This window comes from Tachypleus tridentatus, chromosome 5 (assembly GCF_004210375.1).
Source record: "Tachypleus tridentatus isolate NWPU-2018 chromosome 5, ASM421037v1, whole genome shotgun sequence".
Lineage (NCBI taxonomy): Eukaryota > Metazoa > Arthropoda > Merostomata > Xiphosura > Limulidae > Tachypleus > Tachypleus tridentatus.
In genome coordinates, this window is record NC_134829.1 from 44,310,795 (window position 1) to 44,328,361 (window position 17,567).

Below are 17,567 nucleotides of genomic sequence, written 5' to 3' on the forward strand. Positions count from 1 at the left end.
TACCTTTAGGTCTTTTATCACGTGTATCATGTTTCATATACTTCTATCTGTTTATATTTTATCACGTGTATTATGTTTCATATACTTCTATCTGTTTATATTTTCAACAACTTCTTGGGGGGGGGAGGTATTCATGTTTGATAATCGTTATGTAAATTCTTTCCAGCCTGTAAGGTTAAAACTTTTGTTTTCATAGCACGTCGTTGATTAGGTCGCTCATGTTACTGTTTGGGATGGATCTTCCAATAATTGCTAATTCTCCATGATCATTCTACGTTAGTGGAACGTATCAAATTTAGTAGAATATCAGCCTTATTTTTATATTTCTAAGGAACGTTGTCAACAATCTCAAAATATTTACAAATTGGCGATTTTATTCTAATTTTAACGGGTTCCATGGGTTGTGAACGAAAGGTCTGATGACGTTGTTGCAGTTGGTTTATCATCTGAAGGTATTGTAGGTCTGATGACGTTGTTGCAGTTGGTTTATCATCTAAAGGTATTGTAGGTCTGATGACGTTGTTGCAGTTGGTTTATCATCTAAAGGTATTGTAGGTCTGATGACGTTGTTGCAGTTGGTTTATCATCTAAAGATATTGTAGGTCTGATGACGTTGTTGCAGTTGGTTTATCATCTAAAGGTATTGCAGGTCTGATGACGTTGTTGCAGTTGGTTTATCATCTAAAGGTATTGTAGGTCTGATGACGTTGTTGCAGTTGGTTTATCATCTAAAGGTATTGTAGGTCTGATGACGTTGTTGCAGTTGGTTTATCATCTGAAGGTATTGTAGGTCTGATGACGTTGTTGCAGTTGGTTTATCATCTGAAGGTATTGCAGGTCTGATGACGTTGTTGCAGTTGGTTTATCATCTAAAGGTATTGTATTATTTTGTGTGAACGACTTTATATCGTTGTCTATAGGGTTTCATATTTTATGTACAGGCTTTTCATAAATCTGGGACTGATAAAGAGAACGTACTAGTTCTTCAGGGAAGAGGACCATTCTTTTTATATTCTAGTATATTTATCGATGGTCCGTCCTGCCAAACCACCGAATAATGAAAGTAGTGGTGCTATAAGTAACTGTAAAAACCCTCCTTTCTGTATAAGTAAAGTTTACTTTATGTTTAACTGGTGTTTACTTACCAGCCAACTCTCTCAATAATGACTTGTATCGTCTATGTTACTGCTTTTGTATGTTCGTCATGGGAACGTTATCCTTCAAAACATTTAAAGCACATTCATAAATACTCAAGATAAGTCATTTTTATCTCCGGTAGTTATTTCTTTAATCTGTTTATTATAACTTTAGGTAATACACAAAGAACTCTGTTTGATTCTAAGATAATTGTGTGTAACATATGAAAACTGTTTATTGATACATCACATCAACTTTCTTGACAATAACTGTTAATATGAACATGACAGAGTAGACTTTAGAAGGTGACCAACCTTGAAGGATCCAAACAGTTTCACGTGGTAACAAGGAATTTTCATCAGACGTGTCAATATCTGGACGTTCTCTCTCTCCTCTATATAAACAATTGTAAATATCTCTCTCAACAATCTAGCCACACTCCAAAAGGTAGGGATAGTTTATGTTACCACGTTTTCATGGAATGTTACGAATGCGTCTCGTCAACCAATTACACTGACGATGATCAACACCTGAAAAGTATTTACTTGAAAACGGTTGTTAAACAAAACACGTTTGTATATCTAGTGACTAAACATCTGAATACAAGTTATTTAATTACGTATGACTTATTCTTCGAATAAAACTTTTCTATTACAGTCGCTGTCATGTTAATATTTGAGTACATATTCAGTTCAACAATATTTTAAACTACTCTGGTACTCACAATCAGACAGATCTGTTCGGAGGTTTAAGGTATTAACTCGATGGAAAAGTGTTTGTGTATGTCTTCTTATAGCAAAGCCACATCGGGCTATCTGCTGTGTCCACCGAGGGGAATCAAATCCCTGATTTTAGCGTTGTAAATCCATAGACGTACCGCTATCTCTGTGGGTAAACAATGAATAAGTAACCATATGGTTGTTTCGTTGCATCTTAATAAGTTTCTTCGAAATATTTGATACATGATGAAAATACTTGTTTCGTTCAAACTTTTAACAGAGATTTGTCTCTGAGATTTTTAGACAAAATAATATATTGAGAATTTAAACTAGTATTACACATTTCTCTGCCCTGATGATATATATTCTGTACAATATAAGACACCGAAAAATTCATCTGGTTACTTTTACGTGTAAAAACTTGAGACACTAGTTTATTTTCTATATTTTCGTTCTTAAGTTCGTCAGTGATAAACAGGTTTCAGGTAAGCCGTTAACGCATTGAATGCTGTGAATGTATTGCATTGTTTTTGTATACAACGGATGAAATTCATGAAAAACCATACAGCGTTTTCAGGTATAGGATAATCTACTTCCTTGTGATGAAATTCATGAAAAACCATACAGTGTTTTCAGGTATAGGATAATCTACTTCCTTGTGATGAAATTCATGAAAACCATACAGCGTTTTCAGGTATAGGATAATCTACTTCCTTGTGATGAAATTCATGAAAAACCATACAGTGTTTTCAGGTATAGGATAATCTACTTCCTTGTGATGAAATTCATGAAAAACCATACAGTGTTTTCAGGTATAGGATAATCTACTTCCTTGTGATGAAATTCATGAAAAACCATACAGCGTTTTCAGGTATAGGATAATCTACTTCCTTGTGATGAAATTCATGAAAAACCATACAGCGTTTTCAGGTATAGGATAATCTACTTCCTTGTGATGAAATTCATGAAAAAACCATACAGTGTTTTCAGGTATAGGATAATCTACTTCCTTGTGATGAAATTCATGAAAAACCATACAGTGTTTTCAGGTATAGGATAATCTACTTCCTTGTGATGAAATTCATGAAAAACCATACAGCGTTTTCAGGTATAGGATAATCTACTTCCTTGTGATGAAATTCATGAAAAACCATACAGTGTTTTCAGGTATAGGATAATCTACTTCCTTGTGATGAAATTCATGAAAACCATACAGTGTTTTCAGGTATAGGATAATCTACTTCCTTGTGATGAAATTCATGAAAACCATACAGCGTTTTCAGGTATAGGATAATCTACTTCCTTGTGATGAAATTCATGAAAAAACCATACAGCGTTTTCAGGTATAGGATAATCTACTTCCTTGTGATGAAATTCATGAAAAAACCATACAGCGTTTTCAGGTATAGGATAATCTACTTCCTTGTGATGAAATTCATGAAAACCATACAGCGTTTTCAGGTATAGGATAATCTACTTCCTTGTGATGAAATTCATGAAAACCATACAGCGTTTTCAGGTATAGGATAATCTACTTCCTTGTGATGAAATTCATGAAAAAACCATACAGCGTTTTCAGGTATAGGATAATCTACTTCCTTGTGATGAAATTCATGAAAAACCATACAGCGTTTTCAGGTATAGGATAATCTACTTCCTTGTGATGAAATTCATGAAAAACCATACAGCGTTTTCAGGTATAGGATAATCTACTTCCTTGTGATGAAATTCATGAAAAACCATACAGTGTTTTCAGGTATAGGATAATCTACTTCCTTGTGATGAAATTCATGAAAAAAACCATACAGTGTTTTCAGGTATAGGATAATCTACTTCCTTGTGATGAAATTCATGAAAAACCATACAGTGTTTTCAGGTATAGGATAATCTACTTCCTTGTGATGAAATTCATGAAAAACCATACAGCGTTTTCAGGTATAGGATAATCTACTTCCTTGTGATGAAATTCATGAAAAACCATACAGTGTTTTCAGGTATAGGATAATCTACTTCCTTGTGATGAAATTCATGAAAAACCATACAGTGTTTTCAGGTATAGGATAATCTACTTCCTTGTGATGAAATTCATGAAAACCATACAGTGTTTTCAGGTATAGGATAATCTACTTCCTTGTGATGAAATTCATGAAAAACCATACAGTGTTTTCAGGTATAGAATAATCTACTTCCTTGTGATGAAATTCATGAAAAACCATACAGTGTTTTCAGGTATAGGATAATCTACTTCCTTGTGATAATTTTTAAAAAATATTTAAAACCGTCATTTACCACTCCTTGTCGGACCTAACACTAAACATGTAAAAGGGGGCAGTAGATAGTCATCCATCTCGAATTATAATGATAGAAATTGTAATGTGACCCACCTTATACAAATCATGTTTGAGCACATTTGGGAACTACCCCTAAGGATCTGCACGTGGCCTCTTTTTAGTCCATAAGCCATAGCGAAAAGTTAGTTCCACTAGATGTAAACAAAATCTTTATCCGTAATAAAGGGTGTTTAAAGTCTGGAAGGGTGTGTCATTTGGTGTAAACTGAACAATCATTTTTTTTTTCTTTGTTGTAAATGATCTTTAAGTTTCTGCAAAACGTCTTATGAAACCAACAAACCGACGAAGCTACAGGTATTCGAACATTTAAGTTACGTTCAAATTTAATAATATCTTCCATGCCGCATGGTCATTCTGAAACATTAGCCAAGGAATGTAATTCTTTAGCCATGCGAGTCGGCAGTGGTTTTTTATTGATTTATAACGTAATTGTAATTTGGATATTTTCTGAGATATGTTAAGCCTAATACTAATGGTTTAGCACAGCAAAGTTCGCCATTGTTGTTAATTATAGCAATAACATTTTGTTTTTAAGTTGGTCAAAACTGATATATGATAACTTGCATCTGGTGCCACCTAGTGTCAATTCTAATGCTGCAACTTCAGTTTTAAATGAGACACCTGGTTGTACATATTTTTCACTCTGACTTGTTTTTTTTATTCTCTAGTTAAAATCATTTTAGACGTGAAAAGATCCTTATTTTGTAAGCATATGTTTATCGGTTCTACTGAGAAAGTTTGAATAAACACATACTTTTGCTTTATATTTATTGTTTAGTTCTATTAGTTTTGGGAGCAGGGACGTAGATTTTTTACACCCGATGGGGGGGGGGGGGGGGATGATTTTTGTAACCACTTATGTGTACTGTTCAATTTGCAAATTGGTAATCTCTGATTACGTGAACCTGAAAGCTGTAAACATGCAGTCACAGAGTAATCTTGTTGCCACGATACTTGCATGTATACTTAGGCCTACTGACTGATACTTACGAACTATCGCTTAGATCGAAAAGCTTAGAAACACGCCTATATTAAAGATGTACAGTTCGGCCACCGAAAAAGCCTACATCTAGGCCTAATTACGTAATTCGATTGGTAAGAACACAAGAATCACAAGAACAAAACACTCAATTTGTAGGCCTGTGATGCAATAAAACAATTCAACAGACCAAACTGTAGGGGGATGATTGTATGCACCATACCCCCCACCTAAAATGAAGGGGAGATGTATACTCTCCATCCCCCCCAGGATCTACGCCCCTGTTTGGCAGTGTCTAAAATATTTGTGTTTTAGAATTAAATGAAATACTGTAATTAGGAGAAGCTGCGTTATAGTTTATAACTCTTCTACTCGCAGACTTTACAACAAGACTTCTTCTCCTTGTGAGGACGTTTACCAGGTGCTTATAAAAAGACAAATAATATCACCAAACGTAATTTGTAAAGGAAAATAATTCCAGACATGGGAATTGTATAGATATACAAGTTTTAAATTTTACTGTAGACAACTACAGTCTTGGCGTAACTGTATTGCGTGTCGGTGGCTTAACACTGAGCTATGGAAACCGAGAACCCGTCACTTTTATAGGGGATTTTGCACATGTTGCACTTGCAGGACGTGCAGATCTCTCAAACAAATTTATTGGACACGAATGCGTTTTGGCGAAAATTCCGATGTTTTCCTCCGTTTTCAAAGTGCACAACTTTTATTGTCATTTTGGTCTGACAATCAGTGCCTTAACACGTGTAACATCACATACTCTGAGCTTGTAACGTTATTACATATATTTCTCTTTAAAATAACAAAAAATATCCCTTTTGCGTTTCTTTTTTTGAAGAGTATATAAATGGTTTGAAATCAACTTACAATAGTCAGAGATTCAACAGAGACCGCGGAAAGAGGTAAATTATACCTAATTGTTGACACACATTTCTCTCCGATATCTTTAGATCGTCACTGCTAATCGATAGCAGAACCATTTCCTACATAAATGGAATGACAGCGGGTTCGAATCCCGGTCACACCAAACATGCTCGCCCTTTCAGCCGTGAGGGCGTTATAATGTGACGGTCAATCCCCCCCTATTCGTTTGTAAAAGAGTAACCCAAGAGTTGGCGGTGGGTGGTGATGACTAGCTGCCTTTCCTCTAGTCTTATACTGCTAAATTACGGACGGCTAGCACAGATAGCCATCAAGTAGCTTTGCGCAAAATTCAAAACAAACCATAAATATTAATTATCTTTGACAATAGTTATTAATTTAACAATATAAGCCTCATTTAGTTCAGAATTAGGTTTGTAACAGTATTAGTTTAGAAATATATTAAAAATGATACTTACATCAACTTAGTTGTCCATTGTTATCACTAATAAAACTATGAGATATAGTATGCGCATGAATGTTGAATTCAAAGTTATTGCAGACTGACTGACAGCTGATTATATACAGTCAAGTTATCAAGTTCACCTGAGTGTTGCGAAACAGACTGTTGACTCATAAGTGACGTTTGTCATGCATGTCAATGTCTTGTCTTATGTAGCATTATGTCTGTGTTCACTGTTTCAAAAACATTATATTTGCTATAATAATTATTGTCACATGTATTTAATACAACTATATTTTTGTTCTAAGTCGACAGTATATCGACCACGGTATTCTATACTTTGTTTTATCATTAGTAATTATATTTTATAAAATGTACAGTTTAATTTTTAAAAAATATATTTAACTGACGTATGTCAGTACGTGTTTACAGTTATATAAATATTTTAAGTACATTCTCAACACATAGCAACAGTGTATTGTAATCGACTTTTATTTTAATAATATTTTCTATAAACATTATATATATTGTAAGCACATAAATTGCGATAATGAGTCATAATTACTTTTTATTTTAATAAAAGTGTTTCGTAAACATAACTGTCCCACGTTTAAGTCTAATAATCATTTTGCTCTAAGTGGACTGTAACACTCTGATAGCTTACCGGTTCAACATATAATAATCTATGATGAGTAATTAATTAATCATTTAAATGTTATGTAATGAAGTTTTAAACTTCATTAATTAAAGTATAATGTGCACATGTAGAATTCATTATTAAATATATTGTGTATTATAATACTAGTGATGTTCTTTTATGTATTTGAAAAACAACAACTAACTTGAAATGTACATAAACGTACGTGAAGCTTTTTCTTTTACAAATTAGCAAAGGTTATCAACGGGTTAAGTTGAAATATCTCGCAGACCTTCACTGTACGCGTGACCACGTGACACCCTTCAAACAATCTTGTCTTGACGTCAGTGTCCACACTCTTTGTATCTGATCTGTTTCCAGATTGTATGCGCATCATTTACTATTAGCGTCTTAACTTTAAACAGTCTAAAAGTTGTTGTATTTTAAATAAAAACAATTAGTAACACGTTAATTTAGCTGTAGGGCGATTATTGGATAAGCATGATTTATGAAACATTGAATGTCCTATGGAACACTGAAACAAGTGATTGTATGCACCATCATACAGACGGTATAGAATATAGAAAATGGACGAAGTAACTCAACATGTTTTTATTTTTTATCACACATAATGGATTTTAACGTGATTAAATCTAGAAATTAGTAGCTTGTACAGTATATTTCTTAAAATCTTACAGTAGTAATAGTAATTAAATATATGTGAAAATGTACCTTACTAAAACGTGTAAGTTATTTTCACTCAAAGTAGTAAAAGTGTTATTTTATAACAAACGTTTTATTAGACGGTGTAAATTGCTGTATAAAGTGCAAGTTTTAATATTTATATGATATTGATTTGAATCTACAGACATGTATCATGTAGTTGGTAAAATGTATGTCGTGATCACGTTACAATAAATAATGTTTCATGTCACTGAAAATACTCGATTGATTAAGTTTTAATTATTGTATTATCCTGCTTAGGATTAATTAATTAGTCGTAAGTGTCTTTTTTATGAAAGTTTTGGTTATAGATAATTAACTAATTATAAATTAGTTAGTGTTAAGGGTCCTTTTAGGATAAATTAATTAGAAATGAATTAACGTTGAGTGTATATTTTAGGGCAATTAAATTAATTAATTATCGACATGATAAGACATGTATTGTATCAGTCATGGCCGCCTAAAAATTCGTTCTCTACCTTGTAACATAATCATCCATCATGGCCGCCTGTCTGATATCAAACTTTGATGAAACATTGTTCAACTATAATATAATTGGCGCCTGTTATAGCAACCTAGCAACATGTTCCTGAAAACCTTTGGAACCATGATATTGTCATTTTTGACACCACCCCTTTCTGTCCCCTGAGACAGCCAATCAGCATGAGGCGCCATCCTATAGACAGTCAAGTAAGAGATAAGTACTCACAAATAGTATCATTAGCTTGTGAAGAAAGGTAAAAACACATGTTATTCTTAACGCTTAGCACGCTAACCCGATGTACATGTTTAGCACAGGAGTATAAACGCTTTTAGTGTTCGTGTTACCTACGTTATGCACAGGAAAAAAAACATAGCTAATTCTTTACATTTTTTATACAGACTAAGATATTCTTGTACCTATGTTGTGTTGTGTCTTTCTGCTCTACTTATTGTACTAATAACGCTAGATTTTCCCTAAGATGTCCAAATGTTTTCTTTGCAGACTTATCATTGTGTAAGGAAACGTTTTGTGCATGAATACGAACGTAAGGGAACTCGGTGAAACACTCATACGTAACGTGGTACCCAGTGAATCTGTTTCAAGAGTTAGCGTCTTGGAGTTGCATTCAATAACTTGTGTGCCCCCCGCTAGTACAGCGGTATGTTTCCGGATTTACAACGCTAAAATCAGGGGTTCGATTCCCCTCGGTGGGCTGAGCAGATAGCCCGATGTGGCTTTGCTATAAGAAAAACACAAAACACAGACACACTCAATAACTTGTGCTTCAACGGCTCAAACCAGAAGCTTTCTCCTAATCATAAAGTTTCCACAAGAACAAAGTCTCAAAGTGGCCCAAAGGTAAGTCTAAAGGCTTATAACGCTGATAATCGGGTTTCGATACCTGTGACTGACACAGCGAAGATAGCCCATTATGCATTTTGCGCTTAACTACAAACAAAAAAAAAACCCTAGCGACAGAACTCAACAATTCGTTAAAATTGAAGGAAATTGTAGTCCAACATAACTTATTCGCTTTAAATTATTTTATTTATCCGAATATGTTAAGATTTATCAATTTCTGTTTGTTACAAAGGTACATGAGTTGTTATAAAAACAGCCACCAGATGTCTCACTCAAGCTTTCAATCGTTTGCATCTCTTAACGTGAAGTTGTGAAAATTTTGAAAGGATTATAACAACTTATTGCTGTAGTATCTTACACCAAGAGCAGCCTTCCTATTAGTTTTATTCGTTTTCCTGAGAGTCGTGTCTGACGTGGATCAGTAATTAACGTGATCAGTCTGTGATCGTTTCTCACATCTCTTATCTCATGCGCTTTGTACTTTCTAGCCATGGATGTTTGATTAGAATGAGTACTAAGACTCACTATTCCAGTACACAAGAATAGTTTGAGAATAGATGATGCTAGTTAGCTGCCTTTCGTCTAGTCTGTTAGCTCAAAATTAGGAATGACTAGGTGCTGACACACCTTTGTGTAATTTTGCACAAAAATGCACAACAAATTTTCGATGGAATTTTATAAATCTAACAATTTTCTGCATTGATACAAATAAAAATCTGGATGACTATATAAATTATTTCTCACATATAGCTGAAGTTAATAACCAAAGTGGGTTTAGTATACTATATCCTCTCTTGTTCCTGGTAGGAACGTATTTGAATACAACTCTTTATGGCCCGGCATGGCCAGGTGGGTTAAGGCGTTCGACTCGTAACCTGAGGGTCGTGGGTTCGAATTCCCTTCACACTATACATGCTCGCCCTTTCAATCGTGGGGGTGTTATAAATGTAACGGTCAATTCCACTATTCGTTGGTAAAACAGTAGCCCAAGAGTTGGAAGTGGGTGATGATGACTAGCTGCCTTCCCTCTCGTCTTACACAGCTAAATTAAGGACGGCTAGCGCAGATAGCTCTCGTGTAGCTTTGCGCAAAATTAAAAAACTAACAAATAAACAACTTTTTATTCTTACCGTGTGCATCGCATGTGATTCAGCTGCATGTCAAATAAATGTAGCACATGTGAAACTCCGTAGTATTATACGTGAACGTGGCAGTAAGAACTGGAGATAAGAGCTTCTTCATATGTGACACTCAAAACACGTGTGAATAATAAAAATATTACTTTCACTCAAGAGAAAATGTAGGCCTACGAGTATTAACTGCTAAAACTCTCTACTCTACTATTTTTCAATAGTAGTACAAGGACATGGTTCACTCATAACTACATGGGTAGCTACGAGGGTTATCTTCGTTAACCGTCCCTAATCTAGCAGTGTAGGACGCGAGGGAAGGGAGCTAGTCATCGCCACCCACCGCCAACTTTTGGGCTACTTGTTTACCAACGAATAATGGGATTGGTCGTCACATTATAACGCCTCCACAGCTGAAAGGGCGAGCATGTTTGGTGTGACGAGGATTGAAACCTGCTACCCTCGGATTACAAGTCAAGTGCATTAACCATCTGGCCAGGCCAGGTCCTAACAATAATCTTTCTAACAATGTCAGATAGTCAACTTGATTAGTGGAATTCTGCCAACCCTAGTTTGTTTGTTTTTCTTTGTTAATATGATTAAACATGAACACTGTACTTTTACTTATACAGTAAGGTAAACTACAGAGAACATCGACTTTAATAAAAATGTCTATAGTTTAAACTAACTGAAATGAAATAAAAAGAATGCAAACTGGACGAGAGAGTAGGGTGGTGGTGGTAAGAAAAAAAATACAAATATAAAAAGGAAGTTCGCAACAAGGATATGACGAGGAACTTATTGGGAAAGAGACAGGAAATTCCACGTATGGGAGACAGTACACGTAGTTTAAGTTACTATAGAAACAAGACAATGTAATAACTTTATGTACTTGTTCAGTAAGATGTCCAAAGCTACTTTTCCATTACTGACAACATATTAAAATTTCTGACAGAATGGTATGGCTCAGGAAAGTTTTAAGGTGAATACTTATAGACCATTATAGAACTATCAACCCACATTTTACAATAATCAACGGGAAGTGGCTAATAAAATAAACTTTGTTTGAAATGGAGACCCTGTGACTGAAACAACTGATGGAAAAATTAAAAAGAAACCTTGAATAGCTTCGTCTAATATCTGTCTGTTTCTTTGTTGTTGTTGTTGTTTTACTGATACGGGGCCCGGCATAGCCAGGTGGGTTAAGGCATTCGACTCGTAATCTAAGGGTTGAGGGCTCGAATCCCAGTCGCACTAAACATGCTCGCCCTTTCAGCCATGGAGGCGTTATAATGTGACGGTCATTCCCATTATTCGTTTGTAAAAGAGTAGCTCAAGTGTTATAAGTGTGGCAGACGATCCCTTAGCGTGGATGATTGGTGCTGCTGATAAGCTGTCATCATTCTGACCAGTGGTTCAATAACAGATAGTCTTAGTAATTCGCTATAAATACAAATACCAGTAAACTGAGGGAAACTAAAACTGAAGTTTTCTTTAAACAATTTACTACGCTAAAATCAGGGGTTCGAACCTTCTCGATGGACACAGCAGATAGCCCGATGTGGCTTTGCTATAATAGATACACACATCCATTAAACAATTTAAATCCTGGTTTTTTGAGATGAACAACGCTTTGACCTCCGGACTGACGCTTTCGTTAGGATCTAAGTTATAATGGTGTCCTTGTTTAAACCTCTAGGTTATCAATATCTATGTGTATTCATGGTTGAAACAAACTATTATGGTTTGTACTGATATTGAATAAATGTATACTTTGTGGTTTTACAGCGGTACATGAGATATAGATGTATACCTGTATGTTTATAGTTGTCTTTAAGATTGTGCAAATCAATTATTATTAAGTTCATATATACTTTCATAAGCAGCCTTCACGCAGACTTTGCACCTTACACCTAATGTCAAAGATCAGTCTGTAACAAACGGTTAATACGAACTTCTTCAATAGTATTGATAAAGTTACTAAAAAAAACAATAACAACTTGTAAACTAATTAGTATTAAAAATAATATTGTATTAAAATGTAATTAAACTTATAGTTTCTCATCACATAATTAGTCCTAATAATATAATTAAATATTAATTAACCCTCGGCACAAGTTTTAAAGAACTATTTATTAACTTGCTATGCTTACTTACCACGTAGTTAGCCCTAGTAATTCAGTTGCATGTCATTTAACTTGCTATATGAGTGTTAAACACTACTAGCAAAATATGTTGCCATACGGGCGGTTGTTTGTTTAGTTCTAGTATTCATGCTTTATTTTTTTTTAAAAAAAGAGAAAACTGAAGATTTTTTAATAAAAGCTTTTGTTTTGTTTTCTGGAAAGTATTGCAAGGGAAGAGTTATTTGTAACTTATTGTATCAAAATAACGTACTGAGCCTAAAATGTTTATATACGTACACATATAAACTGTATTATTTTTGTTAATTAAAAGTGGTACCATTTCTTAATGTTACATTTAAAAATTACGTCGATAAATTACGTCCAGCTTTAGTTGAAATATGTAAGTTGTATATACTGATGTTGTATATTCAGCACTTTCTTGTTGTGGATGTATGTTTTTCTAATAAGGAAGCCATATCTGGCTATTTTCTGTGTTCAGTGAGAGGATTCGAACCCCTAATTTTAGACAAAGCATTCTGCCTTGTGGCAACTTATCAGAAAATCATTTCTTTGGTTATCGTGTATATAATGAAATGATAGTAATTTATGAGATTAAACAACAAACAAAGCCAGTTATCTGGCAAATACGTCGATAAGAAAATATTGTTAGAACCTAATTCATAAGGTGAATCAAACATCTACACTAAAATAAGTAGAAGAACTATTTCTAACCACGCTATCAAGTTTCTGTAATCTTAAAGAAGTTTATTACCATAAGAGTAACCTGTGAAGATTTGACCAATCACGTTATAGCTCTTCATTTTACAACACTATCACTCGTTTTTTTTAACTATAGTATTTAAACATTAGAGTATCTCGAGGTGCTCTGATAACACATTATACATATATATGTATCAGTGATGTCGAGAAAACCCACTTGTAGAGAAATATATATGTAAAACAGCTCGTTTGGATTGAGAAAATATTTACGTAGAGGAGCGAACAACGTTTCGACATTCTTCGGTCATCGTCAGGTTCACAAACATCTAACACCGCCCTCTGCATTCCGACACTCAGTTACACAACCCCTTTCAAACATGTGGTCAGCTTTTGGTCAGTTACCTCTTTCTTTCTTTGTGAACCTGACGATGACTGAAGAAGGCCGAAACGTTGTTCGCTCCTCTACGTAAAATATTTTCTCAACCCAAACGAGCCGTTTTTGCATGTATACATATGTATCATTTTAACATTCGAGTAGCTCTGGGTGCTCTGATAACACATTATATCATTTAAACATTAAGAAAACAAATCTCAGCAATAGTCCTGATAAATATGTTCCTGAAACAGAAGGTAAGTACTAGAATGCATGATAACTCTTCGAGTGCGAGCTGTCGTTCATATACAAAATCTGTTGTTATCGTTACTTGGTATCATTTGTTCAGCTAAGTTACGTTGTAGTGTCTCTAGCTGTAGAAAGCAGATACCACTACACGAAGAGCAGTGTTTCCTATCACAAGCAACCAAAGGTGAGACTGTTTTCTCTCTCATTCAAGTAAATAAGGAACTAGTTTTTTCGTGAACTGTGTTGATGTTAACCTTCGAACTCTGTTGATGTTGGCCTTTGTTTATACAGGAGAAACAGGAGCGTTTCAAGCATTATAATACTGTTAAGTATCGGACTAAAATACAAGGTAACAGCGAATTTGTATATAAACACAAATCAGAACAACACCCTTGTATCTACTGTAATATTTCAGTTAGTTCGTAAGTACTATCGAATTTTGGGTAGAATAACTCCTAGCATTTTATTGTAATTCTTTTTTATGTTTAAGTAGTTTAATAATATTTGATGTATTGTTCTTCTGTGTTTTTTGTTTCAATATAACCTAAACATTGTAACAAAGTAGGGCTATCTGATAACGAATTATAACATTTAAACATTACACCAATGTTGTGTAGTTTTATTTTCCTCAAGGTGTTTCACAGTACAATGTAATTGGTTTATAAAAATTTTATTTTGAATTTCGCGCAAAGCTGCACGAGGGCTAACTGCACCAGCCGTCCCTAATTTAGCAGTGTAAGATTAGGGGGAAGGCAACTAGTCATCACCACCCACCGCCAACTCTTTTACCAACGGATAGTGCGATTGACTGTCATATTATAACTCCCCCACGACTGAAAAAAGCGAGCGTGTTTGGTGTGATGGGGTTCGAACCCGCGACCCTCGGAATATGAGTCGAGTGCTTTAACCACCTGGTCATGCAGGGCCTTATAAAAAGTAGAAAGGAATATTGTGTTTGTTTCAGTGAAAGTGTTTTTTAAATTCTTAAATAGGGTGTTTTTGTTTTATTTTGGAAATAAGTCGAAGCTAGATCTCGATATTGGCTATGCACGCAATTTGTGATTAGTTTAACACCCTTTAAAACATGTTACCGTTTAAATAAAATTTATATAAGTAATAACATGTCATCACTACTCAAACTTCATCCAAAGTGTTTGTAAGTCAGTGACCCAGAGAAAAGAGGAACAGGCAGTGACGAACATATTAAACATGCTTTTTTCTTAGTAATTTATATATACGGGTGTTTCGTAAAGTCCACCACTGGAAAAGCGGTAAGTCTATGGATTTAGAAAGCTAAAATCAGGGGTTCGATTCCCCTCGGTAGACCCAGCAGATAGCTCGATGTGGCTTTGCTATAAGAAAAGACACACACATTTGGTAACAAAAAGTGGAACTTAAACTTGAAAGAAACAACTAATTTAGGAAGAGTACGATACATTACTGTAGCTACTGTATTTAGTAACACTAGCCATTTTGATCCACCGTAGTTAAGTTTATCAGCAGTTGTAATCACTCATCTGATTTCACTCTCAGCACAGAGATTGTTATGTAATCTTTATTCGCAAGTGCTACGCTCCAGTCACTGTTTTGTTTTCTCGCTACGTGTGCACTTCTACTATATATACAACAAAGTTCAGCGATGCATCTCAAAGAGCGCAGTTAGCCCTCGTGTAGCTTTGCGCGAATTTCAAAACAAACAAACAAACAAGAATGTCAAAGAGCTGTTGTTCTACATTTATATACAGCTTCGAGCAGATTAGTCAAATATTACGAAATTTGCACTACTGGTGTACTAGTCGAAAATTTTCCAGTAAATAAAACAGTATGACAAACCCACTTAAAGGAAACTAACTTTGTTTAAAAATACGTAAATATTTTAAAATTCGACCTAAAAATATTTCATTAAATTTTCTCAACACTCTTATGTAAACATCTCAGTAAACTACGCTATAGTGCTACTCAAACCCATATGAACCAATCTCATCAGTGATACGGCATTTGCAGTATATCTTAAGAGTTTAAGCTATACTGTTTTTTAACTATAAATATTCCAACACGATATCCTTACAAACTGAGTTATACTACTTTTAATGGAATATTTCTCTAAACTAGTCCATCACTTTGAAAATAAAAACAATTCTTACTAAACTAAGATATACCGTATTTTACGCCTTGTAAGACGCTATGCCCGTCACACCAAACATGCTCGCCCTTTCAGCCGTGGGGGCGTTATAATGTTACGCTCAATCCCACTATTCGTTGATAAAAGAGTAGCCCAAGAGTTGGCGGTGGGTGGTGACGACTACCTGCCTTCCCTCTAGTCGTACTCTGCAAAATTAGGGATGGCTAGCACAGATAGCTCTCGTGTAGCTTTGCGCGAAATTCCCAAACAAGTAAAATGCTACGTCGTGGAAGATCCAGCCTAATTTTGGAAAGACAATTCTAAGAAAAGCATATTTTGACTCACTGACCAAGACCTTGATGTAACCTTGACGTTTTTTTCAACCTACTGACCAAATACAGTCAAATACATCATATTCGTCACAGTATATCGACAGTATTAGTTAAATTGAATGTTTTATGCTACTGAAAATCTGGTAGCTGGTAAGTAATGAGATAATTTGTATGAGAGGCCGTTATGAGTAGACCTTAAGATAACCTCTCGTCTTAACACAGCGCTTTTGTCTTGGAAGACGTATGGCAGTTTTTGAAGGCATTTTTAAAGAAAATAGTGCGTCTTACAAGGTGTAAAATACGGTATTATTTTAAAATTATTACGGAATACATTTCCAACACAATAAAAAATTCAGTAAAGTAAAATTAAAGTACTATCATGTAAAAATATTACATGGTTTTTACTGAGTTAATATTGTTTTCTGTCAATTAAATAAATAAAGTTTCTTGATGACCCAGTTTTAATGTATTGTATATTAATGTGCAGAAAAATGAAAACGTTCGATTTTCAATTGATTTTTTGTGCTGCTACCATATGGTCGATATTTTTATTCGAAATGTTGCTATCCTTATTTGATAATTTCATAAAAGTAAATTATTTTATTGGTGTTACTCTATGTTATCAGTTGATTGGTTTGATAGTTTGACACCAACAACCAGTAGTAAGTCTTAAAAGAACAAACAATAAAAATGAAAAACTGTGAAAACAAAAGCCGAACAATGGTCGTAAACAAGGTTAAAAATTATATAGATGTGAAAAGGCCAATGACTAGTAGAAGTACTTCCAATGACACTGTCTAACGTCATGAATAAACTTTCTTGGTAAGAATATGTCAAGTCATAAACTAATCAGAATGAGCTGATTCATGTGTTGTGCATTTTTGCTGTTAACGACCGTTTCGTTCGTAGCTTTAATATGTAATGTGATTGGAGAGCTTAAGCTAGCCCTAAATTCAAATAACAAACTGACAATGGAAAATAATGTACAATAAAATATATTCGTTACAATAATTATCAGTAACTTGTGAACATTTTAATTGCCACTACAAATGAAGTTAACATTAAATATAAAGTTGAATGACAACTCAGACTTACGCAACAATTTTCGTTACCAGTGTGTGTTTATTTGTTACTAATATATATTTCACCAGTTAGAATCTTACTTGTACATAATAGAACAGATATCGTTTACACAAATATTTTAAACGTGTCATCCAAACTCTACTTAAACTATACAAGTAATGTGTTCACTCACTGAACTATTACATCTTTTGTTACT

The 17,567-nt window shown here is 34.5% G+C and overlaps 1 protein-coding gene and 1 long non-coding RNA gene across 9 annotated transcripts in view; one reads left to right on the forward strand and one right to left on the reverse strand.

The window, feature by feature from the left end:
* The window catches only part of LOC143251043 (sulfotransferase 1C2-like), a 61,428-nt gene that overhangs the window by 12,142 nt on the left and 31,719 nt on the right, over positions 1-17,567 (forward strand). Inside the window, exon 1 of one of the 8 annotated variants that reach the window (XM_076502362.1) lies at positions 8,646-9,233. The exons of 2 other annotated variants lie outside the window; for them this stretch is intronic. Coding sequence is in view for 1 of the 6 variants with exons in the window: in XM_076502356.1 (XP_076358471.1) it covers positions 11,323-11,348 (26 nt within the window). In the remaining 5 variants the exon portion in view is untranslated. 5 more of the 8 variants (XM_076502356.1, XM_076502363.1, XM_076502360.1 and 2 more) reach the window with 5 other exon arrangements.
* On the reverse strand, positions 1,280-8,116 carry LOC143251044 (uncharacterized). The gene is made up of 3 exons (XR_013028467.1): positions 6,548-8,116; positions 1,862-2,022; positions 1,280-1,667 (listed from the first exon to the last, which is right to left on the reverse strand). It is a non-coding gene; the product is annotated as an uncharacterized LOC143251044 (long non-coding RNA).